This window comes from Carassius carassius, chromosome 40 (assembly GCF_963082965.1).
Source record: "Carassius carassius chromosome 40, fCarCar2.1, whole genome shotgun sequence".
NCBI classification, from domain to species: Eukaryota; Metazoa; Chordata; class Actinopteri; order Cypriniformes; family Cyprinidae; genus Carassius; species Carassius carassius.
The window spans coordinates 28,743,366-28,769,467 of record NC_081794.1 but is presented as its reverse complement, the minus strand read 5'-3'; the positions used below and the strand labels follow the sequence as shown (position 1 = coordinate 28,769,467).

The 26,102-nt window shown below is 39.2% G+C and overlaps 2 protein-coding genes across 2 annotated transcripts in view; both read left to right on the top strand.

Moving 5' to 3' along the window:
* The first annotated feature begins 4,475 nt into the window (after positions 1 to 4,475).
* Positions 4,476 to 6,420, top strand: ndufb8 (NADH:ubiquinone oxidoreductase subunit B8). The gene is made up of 5 exons (XM_059531583.1): positions 4,476 to 4,635; positions 5,162 to 5,288; positions 5,381 to 5,480; positions 5,858 to 6,013; positions 6,256 to 6,420. The coding sequence occupies exons 1-5, from the start codon at positions 4,512 to 4,514 to the stop codon at positions 6,346 to 6,348; spliced, it is 600 nt and encodes a 199-aa protein (XP_059387566.1). The 5' UTR covers positions 4,476 to 4,511; the 3' UTR covers positions 6,349 to 6,420.
* A 463-nt stretch (positions 6,421 to 6,883) lies between these two features.
* Positions 6,884 to 26,102, top strand: part of sec31b (SEC31 homolog B, COPII coat complex component) — a 28,962-nt gene continuing 9,743 nt past the window's right edge. The window contains exons 1-19 of the mRNA XM_059532905.1: positions 6,884 to 7,018; positions 7,590 to 7,682; positions 7,792 to 7,915; positions 9,325 to 9,520; positions 9,600 to 9,695; positions 10,602 to 10,742; positions 10,833 to 10,975; positions 11,053 to 11,152; positions 11,824 to 11,985; positions 12,068 to 12,220; positions 13,074 to 13,301; positions 13,417 to 13,491; positions 14,306 to 14,392; positions 14,478 to 14,601; positions 14,682 to 14,860; positions 15,798 to 15,924; positions 16,057 to 16,202; positions 16,291 to 16,464; positions 16,902 to 17,033. Of these exons, the coding sequence (XP_059388888.1) occupies positions 7,604 to 7,682; positions 7,792 to 7,915; positions 9,325 to 9,520; positions 9,600 to 9,695; positions 10,602 to 10,742; positions 10,833 to 10,975; positions 11,053 to 11,152; positions 11,824 to 11,985; positions 12,068 to 12,220; positions 13,074 to 13,301; positions 13,417 to 13,491; positions 14,306 to 14,392; positions 14,478 to 14,601; positions 14,682 to 14,860; positions 15,798 to 15,924; positions 16,057 to 16,202; positions 16,291 to 16,464; positions 16,902 to 17,033 (2,466 nt within the window). The 5' untranslated portion in view covers positions 6,884 to 7,018; positions 7,590 to 7,603. The remainder of the gene's footprint in view (positions 7,019 to 7,589; positions 7,683 to 7,791; positions 7,916 to 9,324; positions 9,521 to 9,599; positions 9,696 to 10,601; positions 10,743 to 10,832; positions 10,976 to 11,052; positions 11,153 to 11,823; positions 11,986 to 12,067; positions 12,221 to 13,073; positions 13,302 to 13,416; positions 13,492 to 14,305; positions 14,393 to 14,477; positions 14,602 to 14,681; positions 14,861 to 15,797; positions 15,925 to 16,056; positions 16,203 to 16,290; positions 16,465 to 16,901; positions 17,034 to 26,102) is intronic.

Below are 26,102 nucleotides of genomic sequence, written 5' to 3'. Positions count from 1 at the left end.
ATTAAAACACAAGACGCGGAAAAGCCTAATAGAGTTGCTGGTTACTAGGGCGCTGTGTTCGGTGCGCACGCGGAGAGAGAGCCGCGTCTCACAGACAGCAACACTGAACCGAGCTCTCCTTTGCGAAGTTCTCCTTTAAGTTTCTCCTGCACCTGAACGAACAAATCACAGTTTAAACAAACAGAAAAGGATGTGTAAGAGCCCAATTCAGCACCGCGGTGTTCTGCTGTTAAGGCTTAGGCTACGCAGAGAGAGGCCTTTCAAACACTTGAACGCCGAATTTATCTGTTTTTGCTCTTGTACCGACATATACATTAAAAAAACTGTCGGTTATGTCTTAAGTGAAAGTAAACAGTTGAGAAAAAAAACGTATATGTATTATATTGGATGTATTCATTGTCTCTTAAAGTGGCCGCGCCTAATTTAGCTACTAGCTGCTGTAATGTTAATCCAATGAAAGAAAAATGAAAAAATTAAATGAAAATGAAAAAACCACACTAAAGCTGTGGATTATAATAATTTTTCGTTGGCGAAATACAGCGAAACAGACGATTACTAAAATGTAAGTCACTTGATATTAAGTTCTTGTTTATATGACTGCATGCTGAATAAAATCATCACATTTGTAATCATGCTAATATTTGGAGAAAAACGGCACTCTTTGTGTAATATTGGTTAACATAGATATGATGACACACACACATGCACACACACACACACACACACATGCACACACACACACACACACCTCAGAGAGAGTGTACAGTGGCTCAACATCTCGCTCGATCTGGAGCTCAAACAGCTGAAGTTCTTGAGCGAGTCTGTCCTGCGTCTCTCCACAGATCTTCAGCATCTTCCTACACACACACACACACACACACACACACAAACAGAATAACATCCAGATCCTGGAAATGTATATTATCTCAGTGTTAAATGTTCAGAGACGCTCTCTCACCCCAGCAGAGAATCATCACCCAGAAACACAGCTCCTTCCACCAGACACTGAGCCAGAGACGTCAGAGGAAGCTTCTTCTGCTCACACACACACAGACACACACTGTCCTAAAATTAATATAAAAATATATACACATTTATATTAAGAAAAAAAAGACTGAAAATGCTACAGTCCTCATTTTGCTTTCTTTTCAAATATATGTGAATGAATCTCAAGAAAACATCCACAGACCACAGCTAACAAATTAGCTTGTTTTCCATTTATAAAACACGCAATAAAGTTTTTTTAAACTAAGAAATTAATCCTAAATCTTAAAATTAAATAATAATTTTAATAATAAAAATTTAATTTTAATAATAAATATGTCATTTTAGGCAAACAATAAAGGTCAGTTCCACAAAACCAGTAAATGTATACTGTTGTATATGAAGCTCATCTGTCTGAAAAGTGAGGTGTGCTCTGATTGGCCAGTGCATTGTGATTGGTCAATGCCTCAAGAGTGTGACAGAAATGTTACGCCCCTCACACACTGTGATCACATATTCACATCTTGAATATGCATACAGCTTATGAAAGATATTTATAAATCCAAGTACTCTCTTATTGAAAAATCCTAATAACCTAAATTAACAATTTGATTACCTAAGATAATCAAAAAAAAATGTGAAATTATCTGAATTAAAAAAAAAGAAATTGGTCATTAAAATTGTCAATAAAGATGTCTGAGATGATATTTACTTTATATATGATAGAGATATAAACTTAGACTTAAATATTGTATTTTAATACCATACTGTACCAATTTTAGCAAAGTTTTGATTTAATTTTGCAATCATCACCAGATGAAATATATTATTCACACATTGAATACAAATGAAATGTGATGACCTAAACTAACATTTAGTGTCTTAAAAAGGTCAAAACTGAGATCAAATTGTCTGATATTTTTCGAAAAAAAAAATCGATCATTAATGTAACTGAAATTGTCAAACAAGGATGTCTGAGATAATCAATAAAAAACTACAACTTTTTTCTTGCATAAAAATCATAAAAAGTCACTTGAAATGTATGTTTTCATGTCTGACCTAAACTAACCTTCCATGTCACAAAAAGCTCAAATAATTAGGGCAATTTATCTGATGTTTTCCAGAAATCAATCACTAATGTAAAAGACACTACAATTAAAAAATAAGGATATCTTAGAACTTATAAAAAAGTTTAACTTTTTCATATACATGATAACGAATTGTGCCAAGCTACTTTAAATGTAAACTTTTAAATATATATATATATATATTATATTTTAATATCAGCCTGCAGGGATTCAAAGAGATAATATTACACAATATTAGTCATCACATGCACATAAAACTCTGCATTTAGATCTGTCTTTTTAATCAAAGCAGCATTAAAAAACTATCTATTATATGCATTGATATGAAGGTCAAAAGAGTTGCTTTTTCTTTGCTTATTTGGTTGCACTCAATTTAATGTATCCTTGCTAAATAAAAGCATTAATTTCTCCAAGATTGGGGTAAATTGTACTTATTTTGTCTTTTGGGAAACATTTAAGTGCTTTTGTAGCTTCTGAAGTCCAGTAACAAAATAAGAAAGATTTACACATCATCATCTTGTTCAAAAGTTTTCACCCCCGGCACTTAATGCATCGTGCTGCCTTCCTAAGCATCAGTACATTTTCACCTTTTGCTATAGTTGTGTATGAGTCCCTCAGTTTTCCTACATGTTAAAATATTGATCTCAAAATCATACAGTCAGTAAAATATACAGAAGAAGCTGGAAAACCAAAGAATGTGCAGGAGCTGGAGGATTTTTCTGAAGAACAGCAGACAGTTGAACTGTTCAGGACCGACAAGGGACTCATGAACAACTATCACAAAATATAAAAACAGTCATGGATCGAAAAGACAGTATTAAGATTTGAACAGGCTCATATTTTATGAATTCGGATATTATTTTGTCTTGTGTCTTGTTATGTGAAATAGCTTATTCAGGAGTACTAAATAAAAATAGCATGCAATTTTCATCATTTCATCATTATTTATTATTAATATATTCGCATATTCTGCAAGCGTTATGTACATTTATGAGCACAACTGTATATATGAATATCCAGTGTTTGCATAAATGGACAATTCCAATTAACATCGACATATGCCAGCTATAGCCTGCTTTCTTGAAACAAAAATATAATTGTAACCAGGTAATATTAATCAGGATGTCAATGCATGTAAATGTAATCAACATTACAGTTGCATCTGAAATTCAACAAATGCACATTAATAGACATTCAGCTCATGTTCGGCTCGAACACAATCTCATGTCAGAAACACCACAGGATTTTTGGCTATGAGAACAGAACTTCTTTATTCAGGCTGAAGCCAAACAGAAGGGTTATACAGTCAAAACAGGCAATATTCTGGATCAATATGCTGCGGGCTAAACATAATGAGTCCTGAAAAAAATTCATAATTTACAGAATATGTTTGTAAAAAAAGAAATAAGTAAATACAAATCAAAACAAAACTACCAGTAGGTGACTAATAAAGAATAGTTATCCTAACAATGTTGCCATCGTGTGGATGTCTTGAAAAAGTACAGCGTTGAAAGAGAATCAAAATTCAATACCAGATTTAAAAAATAAATAAAGAATGTTTTGAACAAACGAACGAATTAGGCTAATAATTATATTTTTAATATATACATACATTTGGAATGAGTAACATTCAATGACTATAATCATATCATACATATTCTAGTGTAATTAAAATTTTCATTTTTTTGTTATATTGTTGGGTAATCTCATATTAATGCATGCAAATGCAAACAAAAATGTAAGCCCTCCTCTAATATATTTCTTTGTGAGTTGGTGAAAATATTTCAGAGCTTTAAAAAGTACTTTACATTTACATTACATTAAAATGTAATAATGTAGAAGACACTTTTATCCAAAGTGACTTACAAAAGAGGACAATGGAAGAAATCGAAATCTGCAAATGTTATAACAATCCTCAGTTAGCTTAACCTACATGTAGCAAGGTTTTTTAATTGTATAATACATAATATATATTTTTTCACTTTACTAAATACTAAATAGAAAGTTTGAAACTCTCTATCGCCTCTCTATCTCAAAATATCTCATTATTATTTTGTATTATTAATTTTATGAATTTTTATTTTATGTCTTTTTGTACTTCTATTGATTTGTGCTCCTTTAGTTTTACCCCTTCGTTGTTGCTATTACTGCTGTGAGTTTAATAGCCTAATTATTATTTATGTTGATTATTTGTATTATTTATGATGCCTAATGTTCTTTAATGTTCTTGTGTAAAATTTGCAATAAGACGTTAAAATAATTATTAATAATCATCATCATCACCATCATAAAAGTGACTCTTAAAACCTTTTTGACTTCACATTTATACAAAACAATGTGTTATTGTGTAAAATCTAAATCTTTGGAATTTGCAGTCGCTTGCTGCTGCAGCGTCATTGGGGTGTGTCCTCTGCGCGAATCGGTGACGTCAGTCCGCGCATGCGCGCTGCCCTCAGTCAGGATCCAGTCAGGATGGCGGCCCTCAGAGCGGCTCTCCTGACCCGAGCTCTTACTAAAGGAAAAACACCGGGAATCTCAAACATTATCATCGGAACAAGATCAGGTGCTGTCTTACACTTCTGTTATTTCACATTATGGGAATATACGCTATAAAAACTGCGTATTATAGTATCTAATCAATGATAACCTTCAAGTCAAGGCAGCAGAGCTAACATGCTAAGCTAACCCGTGATAGGGGTTTTACGAGATTGTAAACAAATGTAATTAATTGTTAACTGATTTGCATTAGGATTAACTGATTTTTGTTTTAACCTATTATAGATGACATGACGCTTTATTTATTATTATTTTTTTTAAGTGTGTTTGCTCAAAATGTGCAATTTTGTTAGCCTTGTGTGCACCAGACATTGTGTATTATATAACATAGTATGCATGTTTTTTATATTATATATATATATATAATAGTACTTTAACGTAATTTAACTATCTGAAATCCAAGTGTATACTTTGCAATGTTAGGGTTTATATGTGTCTAAGGAGAGCTCAGACTGTGTTTGTCCGATTTCTCCTCTTGTTATTGTGTGTAATGGTTAATCATACTAATATGTGTGTGTGTGTGTGTGTTACAGCATCTGGTCCTTCTAAGGACATCTTACCCGGTCCGTACCCCAGAACCCCAGAGGAGATGGCAGCAGCGGCCAAGAAATACAACATGACGCTGGAAGATTACAAACCTTATCCTGATGACGGCATGGGGTGAGCGTCTGACTGCACACTTTGACTGAATACTGTATTGTGTTTCCAGGAAGATGAATGTCTGATGATGTATTATCTCTGTTGATACACAGGTACGGTGATTACCCCATGCTCCCGGAGCGATCGCAGCAAGAGAGAGACCCCTGGACTCAGTGGGACCATCCAGATCTCAGGAGGAACTGGGGAGAGCCGGTGACTTTTAACACTCATCCTATAAATCCTGGTTTCTGTTTGATGCATCCACACAAGTGTATGCATGCATTTACATAGCCTTTTTTTTGTTTTTTGACACGACAGCATGCACACTTTTCATGCCGCTCTTTAATTAAATTGCATTCTTTTTTAAAGAACTATTGAATATAACGTTTAACGCACTATTTTTCGAAGACAAAACCTTCATGCTTGTAAAAACAAATCCATCCCGGTGAAAAAGTATCATCTCATGTTGTCTCTCTCATCAGAACTGTATTAGTTTAGAGCTGTTTTGGCTTGTAAACAGTGCATGATCCATGCAGATTTCTCTCCCGATTCAGACTTGAGAAAGTGGATGTTTTGTGATGTTTATTTAGATACACTGGGACTTTGACATGTACATCAGGAACAGAGTTGACACGTCTCCGAGCCCCGTGGATTGGAGGACGATGAGGAACCAGCTGCTGGGGTTCATGGGGTTTATGCTGCTGATGTTTGGTTTGGGCGAGATGTTCCCCAGCTATCAGCCCGTGGTGAGTCCAGGGAGAACCATATGAGCTGCACAGAAGAGAAATAGTTCATTTACAGAATATTTCAAAGGGAAGTGTGTTATTTCTGCATCAGTGGCAAACTAGGAATTGCAAACCTTTTAAGCTTGATTAGAAAGGTGGTTCACCAGGGTTAATTTAGCATTATATTGCATATACTATTATAAAGCATTGTTTTCCACAGCTGTCATGCATGAGTCTAATCATCAGTATCTTTCTGTTTCCAGGCTCCTAAACAGTATCCGTACAGCGACCTGTATCTGGAGAGAGGCGGAGATCCTGAGAAAGAGCCGGAACCTATCAAACATTATGAAATCTAATGCTACAAACCTCACTGTTTCAAAACTTGTGTATATTTCTGTCTCTCTAATAAAGTTTACTTAAATCTCGTCTGTCGGATTTACCATTTCTTGCCTTTCATTCAAATGAGACCTTAAACTATCATCAACATTTCATTATGTGTAGTATAATTATTAATAACAATATAAATAACATTTTTGAAACAAAGAATTTAGTTGTTTCATGGAAGTGCTGTTCAGATGTGTGTTAGTTACATGCATTTATGTAATGTTTTTTTATTTTTTTCTTACCTTTTAACATAAGATGGGATGTAGTCAGTCTTTGAACTAAAAGTTCTAAATAAAATGCATTTAATAAGAACAGCATTAAGTGTCAAACAATAATCGATATAATTTGTGTGTAGCTGGTTTTTTCACTTTTCATTTGAGGATAAAATTATCTAAATGTTAAAGAAACATTTATATGGGCCCTTTTGGCTTAACTTAAGCAATGTTGGCATTAGTAGAAATATAAATCAAGTCGAGCAGATCGTCAGTTTCGATTTCTCCTCGTTGCGTAAATATTGTCCCTCGCCGGCTTCCGTACTAGACTACAATTCCGAAGCTGGACTACATTCCCCATGAGTGACGCGCGAGGAGCGCCGCAAAACTCTCTTCCACACACAAACGAGACTATTAATCACAAACAACCGTGAGTACACACACAACACTTACTTAATCTGACGTTTTTAGGATTAAGCCGAGGTTTTGATGTTAGATTGTGTGTGATCGCGATCTCATCCGTGTGTTTTGTCGGTTTGTGGCGCGCAAAGACGGTGAGCAGCGGGTTTATGCTAACGCTAACAGCACACGATCAGGAACAAACTGATTATATAAACACATTTCTACTCTATATTGGCTCCCTAAGACATGTATCTCACACATAGTTTATGATGATGAAAAAAATAATCTGAAACTAGGAGTCTGAGACGTAATATAGGATCTATTTGACGTGGATTTGATTCTGTCAGGATTGTTGCGCTAATGTGTTAAGTGTTTTGATTCAACGTAATTATAAGATACGGGTTCTTTAGGTTGGTCTGACGTTGTTAATTCACTTAGTTTAATTACAAACTTAGTTTGCATTTCGTATTTGTACATAATATACCTATACATTGTCGATTTGTATGTTGTCGTTCCATATTTAATGCACTGTGGAAGCATCTGTAACGAAAACAAATTCCTTGTATGTGTAATTTAATGAATACAGATTGTCTCTTCAGGGTTTCAGAGGAAGATGAGGGTGAAGGAGATACTCAGGACAGCGACACAGGCATGGAGTCCTGCAGCGAAGCACCCCACGTACCTGGCCTTAGGTAACTGCACCTGTGTTTGTGTCCACCTGTCTGTCATCTCGTGCTTGTTCTTCAGACAATTCAGTAATGCTGGAGTATTCTGGTCTTCTTCACTGTCTCGTGTCTCCAGGTACAGCAGCACAGCAGCTGGACGCGTCCTTCAACACCAGCGCCGCTCTGGAGATCTTCGAGGTAGATTTCGCTGATACATCTATGGACATGAAGCTCAGAGGAACTCTGCCCACCTCCAACAGGTCAGTTCTTCTGGAAACTTCGACTGTGTTTGTAATATCATACAGTAGTGCTGCCATATGATCTAGATTATACAGCGTACCATTCAGAAGTTTGGGCATGGCAAGGTTTTTCATGTTTTTTTAAGTCTGTTATGTTTACCAAGGCTGCATTTATTTGATAAAAAAAGAGTAAAAATGTGAAATATTAGATTCTAAAATAACTGTTTTCTGTGTGAATATCGATTAAAGTGTAATTTATTTCAGTGATGCAGCGCTGTATTTTCAGCGTCATTACTCCAGTCTTCAGTGATCTTCAGAAATCATTCTAATATGATGATTTGCCACTCGAGAAACATTTCTGATTATCAATGTTGAATACATTAATATTTTTGTGAAAACTGTGCGTATTTTATTTTTCAGGATTCAGAGATAAACAGAAAGTTCAAAAGAACAGCGTCTTTCATAAAAAATAAAAATAAAATAAAATAAATAGCGTTTTACATCAATTTAAAGTGAAAATGCAAATTAACCTTGCATTCTAGCATTATGGCCATGACTTTAGCATAGACGTACACTCAAAACATGTGGAGATCTGGTTGAGTTGTGTGTGTTTATCATCTCTCTCCACACTGAGCTGTACAGAAAACTTCTTCAATTCAAAAACTTCTATTTAGTTTTGACACAAAGTAATGGAGTTGCAGTAGTTTGGGATTTTATCTTTATATTAGTAGCGCTTCCCCACAGCGGTGACAGAATAGCAGAAATACCGGATGAACAGCAGCTTTGCTTTAGAGAATGAGTCAGGTGTGTGAATGAGTTCTGTGATCAAACACGTGTGTGAACATGTTTCTGACACTTCTGTGTCATGTGTCACTCTCACTGAAGTCTAATCAGTTTGTCGTTTTACAAATTGACACACAAATGGAATTTCCAGTTTTTCTCTCGAGTTATTAGGTATGGTTTATGATATACGAGATACAACTATAAAAAAAAAAAAGGAATCTGACGGAGATTTTTCTCAAAATCTAAATATTGAGAAAATCATCTTTAAAGTTGTTCAGATGAATTATTAGCAATGCATATTACTAATCAAAAATGAAGTTTTGATATATTTACGGTAGGAACTTTACTAAATATCTTCATGGAACATGATCTTTACTTAATATCCTAATGATTTTTGGCATAAAGGAGAAATGTATAATTGTGACTCCTACAATGTATTGCTATTTACTGATGACTGCTGTTATCACTCAAATGGGCACCAGCTAGTGATGCACAAACTGCTGCTTATCTTAATATTATGATAAATGATATTTAACTTTTAGCATATCTAATGAACATGGGAGTTGTGCATTTATTGTTTATTTTTTGTAGCAGAAAAGAATCAGACATGAGTTGAAGTGTGTGTGTGTGTGTGTGTGTGCGTGCAGGTTCCACAGTCTGATCTGGGTGGCGTTCGATCTGGAGGTGAAGGGTTCGTCTGGGCGTCTCATCGGAGGCAGCGAGAGCGGAAGCGTCACCGTCTTCAGCCCTGATGTTATTCTCAGCGCAGGAGAGGACGCCGTGATCGGACAGTCCCTCAAACACACGGGCCCCGTGCGAGCGCTCGACTACAACCGCTTCCAGGTAGAGCTCAGACTCTCTCTTCAGATCCTATCACATCCGTCCCGCTTTCACAAACACACGTGTGTTTCCTCCACATCAGAGCAACCTGATCGCCTCCGGAGCCAGCGATTCAGAAATATACATCTGGGACCTGAACAACTTCAGTAACCCCATGACCCCGGGCGCAAAGTCTCAGGTAGGAGCCTTTCTTCTGTTGGGTTATTGTTGTGTCAGTGTTCAGAAAGTGACTGCATCTGTCTCTGTATCTCCAGCTCTGTGAGGTAAGAGAAGGTCGTTGGTTCTTGTGAGGGTTTGTGGTGGTTTTGCTGTGGTTTGGGGTTGGATTGACCTCTTCTCTAACCGTTCATCTCACTAAACAATGGGTTACTACCTGAAAATATGAGTGTGTTTGGTTGTTTTGGATGGGTTTTTGGTTGTGTGTATCACTAAAAATGTATACATGTTAATATTATAATGGGTATAGACAGACATATTGTATGAGTTCACTAGATTTTTATGTATTTCAACATTATAATGGGTGTCTAACTGGGTTTATTTATAGATATGAGGTCATTAATGATTAAAACGTGTATTCAAATTTTATGATGGGTGTATAAATGGATATAGATAGATATGAAGTCAGTTATATTATTATGGGTAGATAAACTGGTATAGATATATATGGGGTCATTAAATATTTTGTAAAACATTTTTTTTACGTTTTCTAACAATGTGCCTGCTTTTTGTTTTTATTTTTATTATATATATATTTTTTTTTTTACTGAACTGGACATATGTATGGACATATATGAGGTCCCTAAATATTATATTTAATATAATGGGTTGCTAAATGGGCTAAATATATCTCTAAATGAGTTTAACAAAATATTAAATGTAATATTATGATTGGCTTAATGGGTATATATCAAGAGGTCAGTAAATATTCAAATATATGTATTTTATTAAATGTTTGGGTTTTGATTAACCTCTGTAAAATCTCTTTGTAAAGTCCAGCTGACTAAACAGTGGGTTGCTCCCTAAATCCAGTTGTGGGACGGTGTGTGAGTGTTTTGTGTGTTGTGCTGCTTCTGTGGTGTGTTAGCCGGCGGAGGACGTTAGCGTGGTGGCGTGGAACAGTCAGGTGCAGCACATCCTTGCGTCCGCAAACCCCAGCGGGAAAGCCATCGTCTGGGATCTGAGGAAGAACGAGCCCATCATCAAAATCAGTGACCACAGCAACCGGGTGAGAGCATGCACACCCATCAGCGCTGGATGAAAGCAGAGGACATCAGGCATGTTGTGAACCTGCTGTGTGTGTGTGTGTGTGTGTCAGATGCACTGCTCGGGGATGTTGTGGCATCCAGATGTGGCCACTCAGCTGGTTCTGGCATCGGAGGACGACAGACTTCCGGTCATACAGATGTGGGACCTTCGGTTCGCCACCTCGCCGCTCAAAGTCCTGGAGAGCCACACCAGGTAGAGACTCACACAGACAGACCGTGTCAGATTCAGCTGATTCCTTCAGCTCACGTCTGCTCTTCTCTCTGTTTCAGAGGGATTCTGTCCATCTCGTGGAGTCAAGCCGATCCAGAGCTGCTTCTGAGCAGCGGGAAAGACAACCGGATCCTGTGCTGGAACCCAAACACCGGAGAGGTGCGTCACTCGCACCTGCTGCTTTTCTGATGTTTTTTATTTCTTTTGTGTCAGACACTTCTATCCAAAGTGTCTTTTTTATCTGATTAATTTTAATCTATTTCAAAGATTGATTTTCACAGTATGAACAAACAAAATAAAATGTCATTACCGTTAAATTTTTTAAATACTAAATACTAAATAGATAGGTTTTTAAAAAATTATTATTATTTATTATTTACAATGTAATAAAATGTACTATTATTATTATTAGGGTTAAATGTATCTACTGTGTAATTTTTGTGTGGTTAATATTTTTTAAAGATTCACTTTCAATTTCAATAAATTTAGTAATTGTATTATAAAATCAGCATTTTATTATTATTAAAATATAGAATAAATAACTAAATCTATTCTAAAATTATTACTATTACTAATAATTATTAATTATTACTAAATTATTTATTATAAATAACCATAATAAATAATATATATATAATAAAATGAAATAATTGAAATTATTTCAGTAATGATTAAAATTTATAATAATATTATTATTATTATTATTATAATCAATTTTACTAATTGCAATAATTTTCAATTAGTAACTTTTTCCCAGGATTGATGAAATCAGAGAAGCATCAGTGTAGGATCTTTGGATCCCGTGTCATGCCTCGTCTCTGGTGTTTCAGGTGATTTACGAGCTGCCGACAGCCAATCAGTGGTGTTTCGATGTGCAGTGGTGTCCTCGTAACCCCGCCCTCCTGTCGGCCGCATCGTTTGATGGACGGATCAGTGTGTACTCTGTGATGGGAGGACGTCTTCAGCAGCATCAGCACAGCACGGTGGACCAGGTCAGACTCTGGGAACATCTGACCAGCTGTTCTTTGAGGAGTGATGATCACATGATCTCTCTGTTCTCTGATCTGTTCTTAGATCTCGGCTTCGTTTGACACCAGCGACCCGTTTGGAACCGGTCAGGCTCTTCCTCCTCTGCAGGTTCCTCAGCCCACAGTGGAAACCACCATCATCCCTCCGCTGAGGAAGCCGCCCAAGTGGGTTCGGAGGCCTGTCGGAGCGTCCTTCGCTGTGAGTGTTTCAGAGACATTGAGAAAGATGTGTTTAAGTGTTCTTTTCGTTAACGAAATCTATGACGAAAAATGTTCTTTAACAATGTTTTATTAAACGATAACTGAGATTATATCAGCACGCAATATTGATGACCATGTTGTTGTTAAAAGAACAAAAACTTCACCAAATGCTTGTAATTTGGATAATTGGCAAAAAAAAAAAAAAATCCCAAGTGAATGGAATAATTGAAATTAAAATATATATAATTATTTTACACATTAGACAGAAAGATGAAAATGTGCAAGTTTCTACTGAGTAAGTCTAGACTAAAATTCTCACACATTTTGTCGACTAAAGAGAAAACGGGGCTAAATGTGACCCTGGAGCATACGGTCAATTTTATGAAATTGAGAGCAATGTATCATCATCAAGCTGAATAAATGATCTCTCCAGTGATGTGTGGTTTGTTACGATAGATCAATATCTGTCTGAGATACAACTATTTGAAAATCTGGAATCTGAGGGAGCAAAAAAAATTTTGATAAAAAGTTTTGATACATTTACTAAATATCTTCATGGAACATGATCTTTACTTAATATCCTAATGATTTTTGGCATCAAAGAGAAATAGGTACAATGTATTGTTGTCTGTTGCTAAAAGCTGCGTCCCAGATGACACCCTGTACACTGTGCTCAAGCATGTAGAGTATGAATTACATCACTCATAATTGTAGTCTGATAGCTCCTCCCCCTTCGTGACGTAGTCAAAGCTGCGACAGTCGAGTGCATGAAGTGTCCAGTTTTTTCAGTTGTTTAGGTGCATCATCTGGGTATTTAAAGTGCAATTCTTTTCTCTCGCTTCCGTCTCTAGTTCGGAGGGAAGCTGGTGACGTTCGAGAACCCTAGTGTGGCTCCGCAGCAGGAGCAGCCAATCAGGCGACAGGTGCAGGTGAGTCAGGTGACCACAGAGACGGAGTTCCTCCAGCGTTCAGCCGAGCTGCAGGCCGCTCTACAGTCTGGATCCTTCACCAGCTACTGCCACGACAAGATCAGGAGCGCCCCGTCTGACGCCGAGCAGGACATATGGAGGTTCCTCATGGTACAAACATCCACATTCACACGCACATTCAACTACAGCTCCACATGTGTCCTGGATGCATGACTTCTCAGCCGTTGTAAGTATCTCAGTGGTTGTTCTGTGGTGTTTTTAACAGGTGAACTTCGAAGAGGAAGCGCGTGTGAAGTTTCTGCGGCTGCTGGGCTTCAGTAAAGACGAGCTGCAGAGGAAGGTATCATTACTGTCCACATTCAGATGCATTCACTAGTCGTTATATTAGGGGGAGCGGGGTAAACTGGGCCACCCATGGACAGAAGTTGTACTATAAAATGAGAAATTTGTTTTAAATGCAAAACAAAATATGACATTTTCTAGATTAATATCTTACCAAAACTTTATTATTTTTCAGATGTTTTGCCATAAAAATCATTGGAATAATGCATTTCATTAAGTTCTCATGCTGACTAAAAATATCCACACCATATTCCACCAACATCCACTATATTCCACGATTTACTAAAGACAATAATAATAATAATAATAATAATAACAAAAATTATTCAAATTAGACAACTAATAATAACGGTAATGAGATAAGAATACTACTACTACTAATAATAATAATGATAAAAACAACTATAATAATAATGAAAATAACAATAATGCTATATAATATAAACTAACTTATAATATTTATTTTTTTTAGTCATAATTCTAATTAAAATATTGGGTTAGTGTTAGTTATTAAATAATTAATTATTGTAATGTTTATTCTTATTATTTTTAATAACATTTTAATATTATTATTAAATATACAATTTATTTAAAAAAATATTCTTTTTTATATTAGTCTGTTATTATCAATAAATATTTGTATTATTATTAATATCGTCATTATTATTAGTTGCAGTGTTCTTTAAATTATTATTATTATTATTATTACATTTAGACTTTGTCTCTTTTATTTCCTGATGATGCTTTGTGAGTGAAACAGACCCATCATTTGTGAGTGGATCTCTTAATTTGTAAAGCCTGTGTTTCTGCAGATCTCGGCGTGTTTGGGGAGGAAGCTTCATCCGAACGGTTTAGACGTGAATGATCTGACGGAGAAGATGCAGACACTCTCTGATCAGGTGTGCATCAGCTGTGCTTTAAATCATGGCATGCGTGCCTGAGATCTCATGTTTTACTGTATCTGATGTTGAATCGTCCAATCAGAGAGAAGAGGAGTCGAGCGGAGCTGCAGACAGTTCGTCGGGTCGTGAGTCTCCGGCTGATTTCTTCAGTCAGCTACCAAAGAAAGAGAAAGAACGAGCTCCGTTCCAGATCCCCGTGTCCTCAGGTGAGCGTCTCAGGTGACACGCATGTTAATAATGTTATGATGTTGATGTTTGGATGTGAATGTGGTGCTGTGTGGAGCAGATACGGACGGTCTAATCAGTCAGGCTCTGCTGGTGGGGAACTTCGAGGGCGCCGTGGATCTGTGTTTGAACGACGGCCGTTTCGCCGAGGCCATCCTCCTGTCAATCAGCGGAGGGGAGGAGCTACTGAAGAAGACCCAGCAACACTACCTCCACCGACAGACCAACAGCGTCTCCATGGTAACCGCTTACACTCATTAGCATCTGGACATGATGTCATCTTCGTTTCGGATTCATTCATCAGTATTCACTTTCAATCTCCACTTTAAGTGTTATTTAATTGTTTTATATTGATTTATTTTTATTATTATTATTGGTTGTAGAAGTAGTAGTTGTTGTTTTTGTTGTCTTATTAAAATATTATTAATCATAATGATAAAAATATAACTTTTTATAACAATAATTATTAGTATTATAAAAGTGTCTTTGTTGTTAGTTTTATAAATGACTAATAATAATAACAATTTGAATACTACTACTACTGCTACAAAAATTAATACTAACAAAAATATTTGTTGTATATTATAATACTTGTTATATGACATAAAGTTACTGTTGTTGTTAGTGTGGTTATTAGTCGTTATTCTTACTATATGATTATTATTGATTATAAGACGACTGATAACACAAATAATTAAAATTAGATGACTAATAACAACAAGATAAGAATATTACTACTAATAACAACAGCAATTATAATTAAAATAATAACAACAATGCTTATAAGAATAATAATACAATAAGAAATAATACTTGTAATATTAACTAATAATAATTATTACTTTTTGTTTAATCTTTATTCATATTAAAATATTGGTATAATTATTGGTTTATTATTAAATAATTAATTATCTTTGTTATTAGTCATTACTTTTAATATTATTTTAATAACTAATTATTATTAAATTGTTATAATTAGTATTTTTATTGTTTATTACTAGTCTTAGTTATTATCATTAATATTAATAGTATTGTTATTTGTGCCAATTTCCTATTAGTCATTATTATTATTATTGTTGTTTTTATTAGTCACAATATTCTTTAAATTACTAATTTTATTATTAGTCACAGTATTATAATGATGACGATGTATTAATGAGTTGTTTTTCCCGGTCAGCTGATCTCGTCAGTGGTCACTCAGAACTGGTGTGATATCGTCCAGAGCTGTGAGCTGGATAACTGGAAGGAGGCGCTAGCGGCCCTGCTGACCTATGCTAACCCCGAGGAGTTCGCTTCTCTCTGCAGTGAGAACATCACGAGTCTAACATCAGTTTCTTGATTAGTCTTGAAGAGCTCTGAATGCAGCTCGTCCAATCAGAGCTCAGAGTCTGGAGTGATTGACAGCTCTCTCTCTTTCTCTGTGTGTGTGTGTGTAGATACGCTGGGCTCTCGTCTGCAGGCTGAAGGCACAGAGAAGTGCTGTCTGCAGGCCTGTCTGTGCTTCATCTGCTCGGGGAACATCGAGCGTCTGGTGGAGTGCTGGACGTCGCAGAGAGACTGTTCTTCTCCGCTGGCGCTGGAGGTCACACACACACACACACTCACTGATTCACACTTATATCGAGTGAAAGCTGTCCTGCGCTGACGTCTGTGTTCATGTGCATCTGCAGGATCTGGTGGAGAAGGTGATGATCCTGCGCAAGTCAATCGAGCGTCTGCGTAACGGTGAGGTTTGTGTTCAGAGCTCAGCGCTGACTGAGAGACTCGTCCAGTACTCCAGCATCCTGGCATCACAGGGCAGCCTGACCTCAGCACTCCGCTACCTGCCTGACAGCCCAGACCAGGTGCACACACTAATACACATTCATATCTGTGTCCCTGCAGCACAGAAGCAGTCATCAGCTTCACAGAGATATTTGTAGCAATAGACAACAATACATTGTATCAATTTCTCTTTTATGCCAAAAATCATTAGGATATTAAGTAAAGATCATGTTCCATGAAGATACTTAGTACATTTCCTACCGTAAATATATCAAAACTTCATTTTTGATTAGTAATATGCATTGCTAAGAACTTCATCTGAACAACTTTAAAGATGATTTTCTCAATATTTAGATTTTTTTGCTCCCTCAGATTCCAGATTTTCAAATAGTTGTCTCAGTCAAATATGGTCCTGTCATAACAAGTTGGAGTTAATCTTAAAGTGCATTTGGGAAAGCAACATGCATCATCCATACTTAGAAACATGTAATGTTCTGTGTGTTTTTGTGTGATGTAGCCTGGTGTTCAGATGTTAAGAGAGCGACTGTCCCATGCGAAGGGTGAGATCCTTCAGAGACCACAGCCGTCTGCACCAGCAGGAGGCGCTAAAGCACCAGCAAACACACACACTCCTGCAGCACACACACAGGTGAGACGCAGCTCCTCACACACACACACACACACTGCTGCAGCACACACACAGGTGAGACGCAGCTCCTCACACACACACACACACACTGCTGCAGCACACACACAGGTGAGACGCAGCTCCTCACACACACACACACACTGCTGCAGCACACACACAGGTGAGACGCAGCTCCTCACACACACACACTCCTGCAGCACACACACAGGTGAGACGCAGCTCCTCACACACACACACTGCTGCAGCACACACACAGGTGAGACGCAGCTCCTCACACACACACACACACTGCTGCAGCACACACACAGGTGAGATGCAGCTCCTCACACACACACACTCCTGCAGCACACACACAGGTGAGACGCAGCTCCTCACACACACACACACATACACACACACTGCTGCAGCACACACACAGGTGAAACGCAGCTCCTCACACACACTCCTGCAGCGCACACACAGGTGAGACGCAGCTCACACACACACACTCCTGCAGTACACACAGGTGAGACGCAGCTCCTCACACACACACACACATACACACACACTGCTGCAGCGCACACACAGGTGAAACGCAGCTCACACACACACACTCCTGCAGCGCACACACAGGTGAGACGCAGCTCACACACACACACTCCAGCAGTACACACAGGTGAGACGCAGCTCCTCACACACACACACACATACACACACACTGCTGCAGCGCACACACAGGTGAAACGCAGCTCCTCACACACACTCCTGCAGCGCACACACAGGTGAGACGCAGCTCACACACACACACTCCTGCAGTACACAAAGGTGAGACGCAGCTCCTCACACACACACACACACACATACACACACACTGCTGCAGCACACACACAGGTGAAACGCAGCTCCTCACACACACTCCTGCAGCGCACACACAGGTGAGACGCAGCTCACACACACACTCCTGCAGTACACACAGGTGAGACGCAGCTCCTCACACACACACACACATACACACACACTGCTGCAGCGCACACACACAGGTGAGACGCAGCTCACACACACACACTCCTGCAGCGCACACACAGGTGAGACGCAGCTCACACACACACACTCCTGCAGTACACACAGGTGAGACGCAGCTCCTCACACACACACACTCCTGCAGCACACACACAGGTGAGACGCAGCTCACACACACACACTCCTGCAGCACACACACAGGTGAGACGCAGCTCACACACACACACTCCTGCAGCGCACACACAGGTGAGACGCAGCTCACACACACACACTCCAGCAGTACACACAGGTGAGACGCAGCTCCTCACACACACACACACATACACACACACTGCTGCAGCGCACACACACAGGTGAGACGCAGCTCACACACTCTCCTGCGTATGTGTGTTTAATGATGCTTGAGCTCCAGTGCCCTCTGTCATCCATCCCTGTGTCTGTGATGAAGATGTGCACGCTGTCCGCTGATGATCAGCAGATATTATTTGCTTTCTGATGTCCTTGATGAAATTGCGCGTCTGCTGTTGGATGTTGTGTAAGTCGAGGCTGGCTTACAGTGTGTGTTTGCACAGGGCGTCTCGTCTGATGTACAGTGCGTTCTCATGCCACATCTGCATGTTTCCAAAAGTGTGTGTTGTCTTTAGGGAGTTTGTGTTGAAACAGAGTAAGGTTATGGTTTGATTGCGAATGATCAACCAGTGACATTATTCTAAAGAGAGATGTTTGTTTTTGTAATGTCTTAACCAGTGTTATTTTGGTTTATATATTATTATAGGATATTTTGGATTAGCTTTTTTTTATATTTTCAGTTTTCATTTGAACTTAATTAAAAATTTATTTTTAGTTTGTGTGTGTGTGTGTGTGTGTGTGTGTGTGTGTGCGCGAGTGTGTGAGAGTGTGAGAGTGTGTGTGTGTGTGTGTGTATAATGTCATGGGTATGACACAGGTATTACAAGGAGAGGGTGACTTATGAGGACATAACCCATGTCCCCATTTTTCAAAACGCTTATAAATCATACAGAATGAGTTTTTTTGAGAAAGTAAAAATGCAGAAAGTTTCCTGTGAGGGTTAGGGTTAGGTGTAGGGTTGGTGTAGGGCCAGAGAATATACAGTTTGTACAGTATAAAAACCATTACACCTATGGGATGAACACACTTTACACAAAAACAAACGTATGTGTTTGTGAGTGTGAGTGTAATAGTGTTTGTGTGTGTGTGTTTGTGAGTGTGAGTGTAATAGTGTGTGTGTGTGTGTGTGTGTGTGTGTTTGTTAGTGTGAGTGTAATAGTGTGTGAGTGTGTTTGATTGTGAGTGTAATAGTAGGTGAGTGTGAGTTAGTGTGAGTTAGTGTGTGTGTGTGTGTGTGTGTTTGTAAGTGAGTGTGAGTGTAATAGCGTGTGCGTGTAATAATGTAAGTGTGTGAGTGTAATAGTGTGTGAGTGTGTGTACAAGTGTGAGTGTAATTGTGTATGTGTAAGTGAGTTTGTGTGTGTGCAAGTGTAATAGTGTGTGAGTTAGTGTGTTTGTGAGTGTAATTGTGTATGAGTGTGTAATAGTGTGTGAGTGTGTGCAAGTGTGAGTGTAATAGTGTGTGTGGGTGTGTGTGCAAGTGTAATAGTGTGCGAGTGTAATAGTGTTGTCAAAAGTCCCGGTACTTCGGTACCAAGTCGGTACTAAAAAAAATGAAAATGTGACGGTACCAGGTTTCTGTAAGTACCGGTTGTACCGAGGTCCCGTTCAAACCCGGTTCTGGATGCATACAGCGCTATGATTTCCGCGAAGCAGAAAACGCGGACGGAATCCCAAAATCCAGTAATGAAAATGAAACTTACATTTTAATATGGACAGTCACGGAATTTGTCAAAGTTAGCATAAATTAATCAAATCAAATCTCCATATGGACCAGTATCTGTAAATGTTAAGCCGCAAAAGTTGGTTGAAATCTGCATCCTGCATGTTCTGCGCGTCTCTGTGTGAATTAATGATTGGTTTGTTTACTACATAGACTGAAGCGCATGATGCTTGCAATAATGAGGACATAAATACACAAACAACATCACCAGAACTGTTCTGAGTCACTTCACAAGCATTTTACCATTTCATTTGAGTAAAACCAGTGTCAATTTAAAGGTAATCACGGCAACCCCTTAAAACAGCCTCTACATTGCAAGTAAATCACTCGCATTTGTGAATACATTTTACTCTGGGTGACTAAATTATGTCTATTATTAGCCATTGGCTAATAAATTCTTAGATTTTACTCGCCAGTGTGTGTGTGTGTTCGAGGCTATTATAAGATTGGCGCAGATATATTTTCACTCGCTGAACACTGACTGAGCGCTTCACAGTTCTCTCTCCATCAAGCGATCTGTACTTTTCAATTCATCTCAATAGACGCACAGTACACCTGTATTTGCCTCTTTTACTGTCTATGGTATTTGCCGAACTGTAAACTCTGTGTGAAGGCGCACGACTCGCCGTCGCTTTACTGATCGCTCTGTTTCTCACACATGCAAAGAGAGAGAGCGAGAGTCTTACCACGCTGAATCGACATGCTACATGTAAACTATATTCTTTGTTGTCTTCTCCTGTCAAAATAATGGAGTTCATATAGAATTATTCATATTTTCGAACAAACAGAAGATATGCTGGTTTCTCCGGTAGTGGGCGGAGCTAATGCGCAAATGGCAATTTCATTGGCTGGCGCTCATCTTTTACCGCCCCTGTTTTGATTTCAGCAAATCAATTCGCCCGAACGCAGACAACGTGATTAATATTCATGAACCAGCAGCTCATCAATCCATAGTGCATTGTATATTGTTAGTATGGTGGTAGAATTAGTAGTATTATTATCTTTTAATAATAATTATTATTAATTTTTTTTTTTTTACAGAAACCCTCAATGAACCAAAATATCTTAAGCATCACCACCAGTCTTAAGTTCAGATAAATGACAAATATGCATTCATTACAAATAAATTTTTACATAAAGGCATTGTGCTAAAAATATTACTATTATTTTGTAAAATGTATGTGATACTGCTACTACTGTTAATTAAAAATTAATCACACAATATTTCTTCCATGTTTTAATTTTAATAGCAAATCCCCTTTATTTACCAAAAGATAAAATGTTTAAATTTCATAAATTAAAAGACAAATTAAATTTTGGTGAAACTTGTTTACTGTTTTTCATAATTATATTACTTGTAGAAGAACTTTAAACACAATTGTAAATAAGCATAAAGAATGGCATTGGTTTTATTTTTAGTGATAAGTTTTTTTTTCATTAGCATATTTTTGTGTTTTGCTTTGGTACCGAAATTGGTACCAAGAACCATGGATTTTCACTGGTATCGGTACCGAATACTGAAATTTTGGTACCGTGACAACACTAGTGTGTAAGTAGGGGTGGTGTTAGTGCAGTGGATAAGACACATGCCTTTGGTGTGAGAGAACCGGGTTCGAATCCACTGTGAGACACCAATGTGTCCCTGAGCAAGACACTTAACCCCTAGTTGCTCCAGAGGCGTGCGACCTCTGACATATATAGCAATTGTAAGTCGCTTTGGATAAAAAGCGTCAGCTAAATGAATAAATGTAATGGTGTGTGAGGGAGTGTGTGTATAAGTAAGTGTGAGGGAGTGTTTGAGTGTGAGTGTTATAGTGTGTGAATGTAAGTGTGAGTGTAATAGTGTGAGATTGTAAAAGTGTGTAAGTGTGAGTGTAACAGTTTCTAAGGGAGTGTGTATGAGTAAGCGTGAGTGTAATAGTGTGAGTAAGTGAGTGAGTGTAATATTGTGAGTGAGGGAGTGTGAGTGTAATAGTGTGAGTGAGGGAGTGTAATAGTGTGAGTGTAATAGTGTGTGTGAGGGAGTGTAATAGTGTGAGTGAGGGAGTGAGTGTGTGTAATATTGTGAGTGAGGGAGTGTGAGTGTAATAGTGTGAGTGAGTGTAATATTGTGAGTGAGTGTAATAGTGTGAGTGAGGGAGTGTAATAGTGTGAGTGAGTGTAATAGTGTGAGTGAGGGAGTGTGAGTGTAATAGTGTGAGTGAGGGAGTGTAATAGTGTGAGTGAGGGAGTGTGAGTGTAATAGTGTGAGTGAGTGAGTGAGGGAGTGTAATAGTGTGAGTGAGGGAGTGTAATAGTGTGAGTGAGTGTAATAGTGTGAGTGAGGGAGTGTAATAGTGTGAGTGAGGGAGTGTGAGTGTAATAGTGTGAGTGAGTGAGGGAGTGAGGGAGTGTAATAGTGTGAGTGTAATAGTGTGTGTGAGGGAGTGAGGGAGTGTAATAGTGTGAGTGTAATAGTGTGTGTGAGGGAGTGAGTGTAATATTGTGAGTGAGGGAGTGTGAGTGTAATAGTGTGAGTGAGTGTAATAGTGTGAGTGAGGGAGTGTAATAGTGTGAGTGTAATAGTGTGAGTGAGGGAGTGTAAAAGTGTGAGTGTAATAGTGTGAGTGAGGGAGGGAGTGAGTGTGTGAGTGAGGGAGTGTAATAGTGTGAGTGAGTGAGTGAGTGTAATATTGTGAGTGAGGGAGTGTGAGTGTAATAGTGTGAGTGAGTGTAATAGTGTGAGTGAGGGAGTGTAATAGTGTGAGTGAGGGAGTGTAATAGTGTGAGTGAGGGAGTGTGAGTGTAATAGTGTGAGGGAGTGAGTGAGTGTAATAGTGTGAGTGAGGGAGGGAGTGTAATAGTGTGAGTGAGGGAGGGAGTGTAATAGTGTGAGTGAGGGAGGGAGTGTAATAGTGTGAGTGTAATAGTGTGAGTGAGTGAGGGAGTGAAATAGTGTGAGTGAGGGAGGGAGTGTAATAGTGTGAGTGAGGGAGTGTAATAGTGTGAGTGAGGGAGGGAGTGTAATAGTGTGAGTGAGGGAGGGAGTGTAATAGTGTGAGTGTAATAGTGTGAGTGAGGGAGTGTAATAGTGTGAGTGAGGGAGTGTAATAGTGTGAGTGAGGGAGGGAGTGTAATAGTGTGAGTGAGGGAGGGAGTGTAATAGTGTGAGTGTAATAGTGTGAGTGAGTGAGGGAGTGTAATAGTGTGAGTGAGGGAGGGAGTTTAATAGTGTGAGTGAGGGAGTGTAATAGTGTGAGGGAGTGAGGGAGTGTAATAGTGTGAGTGAGTGAGGGAGTGTAATACTGTGAGTGAGGGAGTGTAATAGTGTGAGTGAGGGAGGGAGTGTAATAGTGTGAGTGAGGGAGGGAGTGTAATAGTGTGAGTGAGTGAGGGAGTGTAATAGTGTGAGTGAGTGAGGGAGTGTAATAGTGTGAGTGAGTGAGGGAGTGTAATAGTGTGAGTGAGGGCGTGTAATAGTGTGAGTGAGTGAGGGAGTGTAATAGTGTGAGTGAGTGAGGGAGTGTAATAGTGTGAGTGAGGGAGTGTAATAGTGTGAGTGAGGGAGTGTAATACTGTGAGTGAGTAAGGGAGTGTAATAGTGTGAGTGAGTGAGGGAGTGTAATAGTGTGAGTGAGTGAGGGAGTGTAATAGTGTGAGTGAGGGCGTGTAATAGTGTGAGTGAGTGAGGGAGTGTAATAGTGTGAGTGAGTGAGGGAGTGTAATAGTGTGAGTGAGGGAGTGTAATAGTGTGAGTGAGGGAGGGAGTGTAATAGTGTGAGTGAGGGAGGGAGTGTAATAGTGTGAGTGAGGGAGGGAGTGTAATAGTGTGAGTGAGGGAGGGAGTGTAATAGTGTGAGTGAGGGAGGGAGTGTAATAGTGTGAGTGAGTGAGGGAGTGTAATAGTGTGAGGGAGTGTAATAGTGTGAGTGAGTGAGGGAGTGTAATAGTGTGAGTGAGTGAGGGAGTGCAATAGTGTGAGTGAGTGAGGGAGTGCAATAGTGTGAGTGAGTGAGGGAGTGCAATAGTGTGAGTGAGTGAGGGAGTGCAATAGTGTGAGTGAGGGAGTGCAATAGTGTGAGTGAGTAAGGGAGTGTAATAGTGTGAGTGAGTAAGGGAGTGTAATAGTGTGAGTGAGTAAGGGAGTGTAATAGTGTGAGTGTAATAGTGTGAATGAGTGAGTGAGTGTGAGTGTAATAGTGTGAGTGAGTGAGTGAGTAAGGGAGTGTAATGGTGTGAGTGTAATAGTGTGTGTGAGTGTAATAGTGTGAGGGAGTGTAATGGTGTGAGTGAGGAGGGAGTGTAATAGTGTGAGTGAGTGAGGGAGGGAGTGTAATAGTGTGAGTGAGGGATGGAGTGTAATAGTGTGAGTGAGGGAGGGAATGTAATAGTGTGAGTGAGTGAGGTAGTGTAATAGTGTGAGTGTAATAGAGTGAGTGAGTGAGTGAGTGTAATAGTGTGAGTGAGTGAGGGAGTGTAATAGTGTGAGTGAGGGAGTGTAATAGTGTGAGTGAGTGAGGGAGTGTAATAGTGGGAGTGAGTGAGTGAGGGAGTGTAGTAGTGTGAGTGTGTGAGTGTAATAGTGTGAGTGAGTGAAATAGTGTGAGTGAGTGAATGTGAGTGTAACAGAGTGAGTGAGTGTAATAGAGTGAGTGAGTGAGGGAGTGTAATAGTGTGAGTGAGTGTAATAGTGTGAGTGAGGGAGTGTAATAGTGTGAGTGAGTGAGGGAGTGTAATAGTGGGAGTGAGTGAGTGAGGGAGTGTAGTAGTGTGAGTGAGTGTAATAGTGTGAGTGTAATAGTGTGAGTGAGTGAAATAGTGTGAGTGAGTGAATGTGAGTGTAACTGTGAGTGAGTGCGTGTAATAGAGTGAGTGAGTGAGGGAGTGTAATAGTGTGAGTGAGTGAGTGTAATAGAGTGAGTGAGGGAGTGTAATAGTGTGAGTGAGTGAGGGAGGGAGTGTAATAGTGTGAATGAGGGAGTGTAATAGTGGGAGTGAGTGAGGGAGTGTAATAGTGGGAGTGAGTGAGTGAGGGAGTGTAGTAGTGTGAGTGAGTGAGTGTAATAGTGTGAGTGAGTGAAATAGTGGGAGTGAGTGTAATAGTGTGAGTGAGGGAGTGTAATAGTGTGAGGGAGTGTAACAGTGTGAGTGAGTGTAATAGTGTGAGTGAGTGAGTGAGTGAGTGTAATAGTGTAATAGTGTGAGTGAGTGAGTGAGTGAGTGAGTGAGGGAGTGTAGTAGTGTGAGTGAGTGTAATAGTGTGAGTGTAATAGTGTGAGTGAGTGAAATAGTGTGAGTGAGTGAATGTGAGTGTAACAGTGTGAGTGAGTGAGTGTAATAGTGTGAGTGAGTGAGTGAGGGAGTGTAATAGTGTGAGTGAGGGAGTGTAATAGTGTGAGTGAGTGAGTGTAATAGTGTGAGTGAGGGAGTGTAATAGTGTGAGTGAGTGAGTGAGTGAGGGAGTGTAATAGTGGGAGTGAGGGAGGGAGTGTAATAGTGGGAGTGAGTGAGTGTAATAGTGTGAGTGAGTGAGGGAGTGTAATAGTGTGAGTGAGGGAGTGTAATAGTGTGAGTGAGTGAGTGAGTGACTGAGGGAGTGTAATAGTGTGAGTGAGGGAGTGTAATAGTGTGAGTGAGTGAGTGAGTGAGACAGTGTAATAGTGTGAGTGAGTGAGTGAGTGAGGGAGTGTAATAGTGTGAGTGAGTGAGTGAGTGAGTGAGGGAGTGTAATAGTGTGAGTGAGGGAGGGAGTGAGGGAGTGTAATAGTGTGAGTGAGTGAGTGAGGGAGTGTAATAGTGTGAGTGAGGGAGTGAGTGAGTGAGGGAGTGTAATAGTGTGAGTGAGGGAGTGAGTGAGTGTAATAGTGTGAGTGAGTGAGGGAGTGTAATAGTGTGAGTGAGTGAGTGAGGGAGTGTAATAGTGTGAGTGAGTGAGTGAGGGAGTGTAATAGTGTGAGTGAGTGAGTGAGGGAGTGAGGGAGTGTAATAGTGTGAGTGAGTGAGTGAGTGTGATAGTGTGAGTGAGTGAGTGAGGGAGTGTAATAGTGTGAGTGAGTGAGGGAGTGAGGGAGTGTAATAGTGTGAGTGAGTGAGTGAGTGAGGGAGTGAGTGAGTGTAATAGTGTGAGTGAGTGAGGGAGTGTAATAGTGTGAGTGAGTGAGTGAGTGAGGGAGTGTAATAGTGTGAGTGAGGGAGTGTAATAGTGTGAGTGAGTGAGTGAGTGAGGGAGTGTAATAGTG

What these genes read in the sequence shown, in the direction of transcription:
- ndufb8 (XM_059531583.1), top strand. Translation starts at nt 4,512, where the DNA reads ATGCGCGCTGCCCTCAGTCAGGATCCAGTCAGGATGGCGGCCCTCAGA. An exon ending in GGAGGAACTGGGGAGAGCCG is followed by an intron (nt 5,481 to 5,857) that starts GTGACTTTTAAC and finishes ATGTTTATTTAG; the next exon opens with ATACACTGGGACTTTGACAT. An exon ending in TCCCCAGCTATCAGCCCGTG is followed by an intron (nt 6,014 to 6,255) that starts GTGAGTCCAGGG and finishes TTCTGTTTCCAG; the next exon opens with GCTCCTAAACAGTATCCGTA.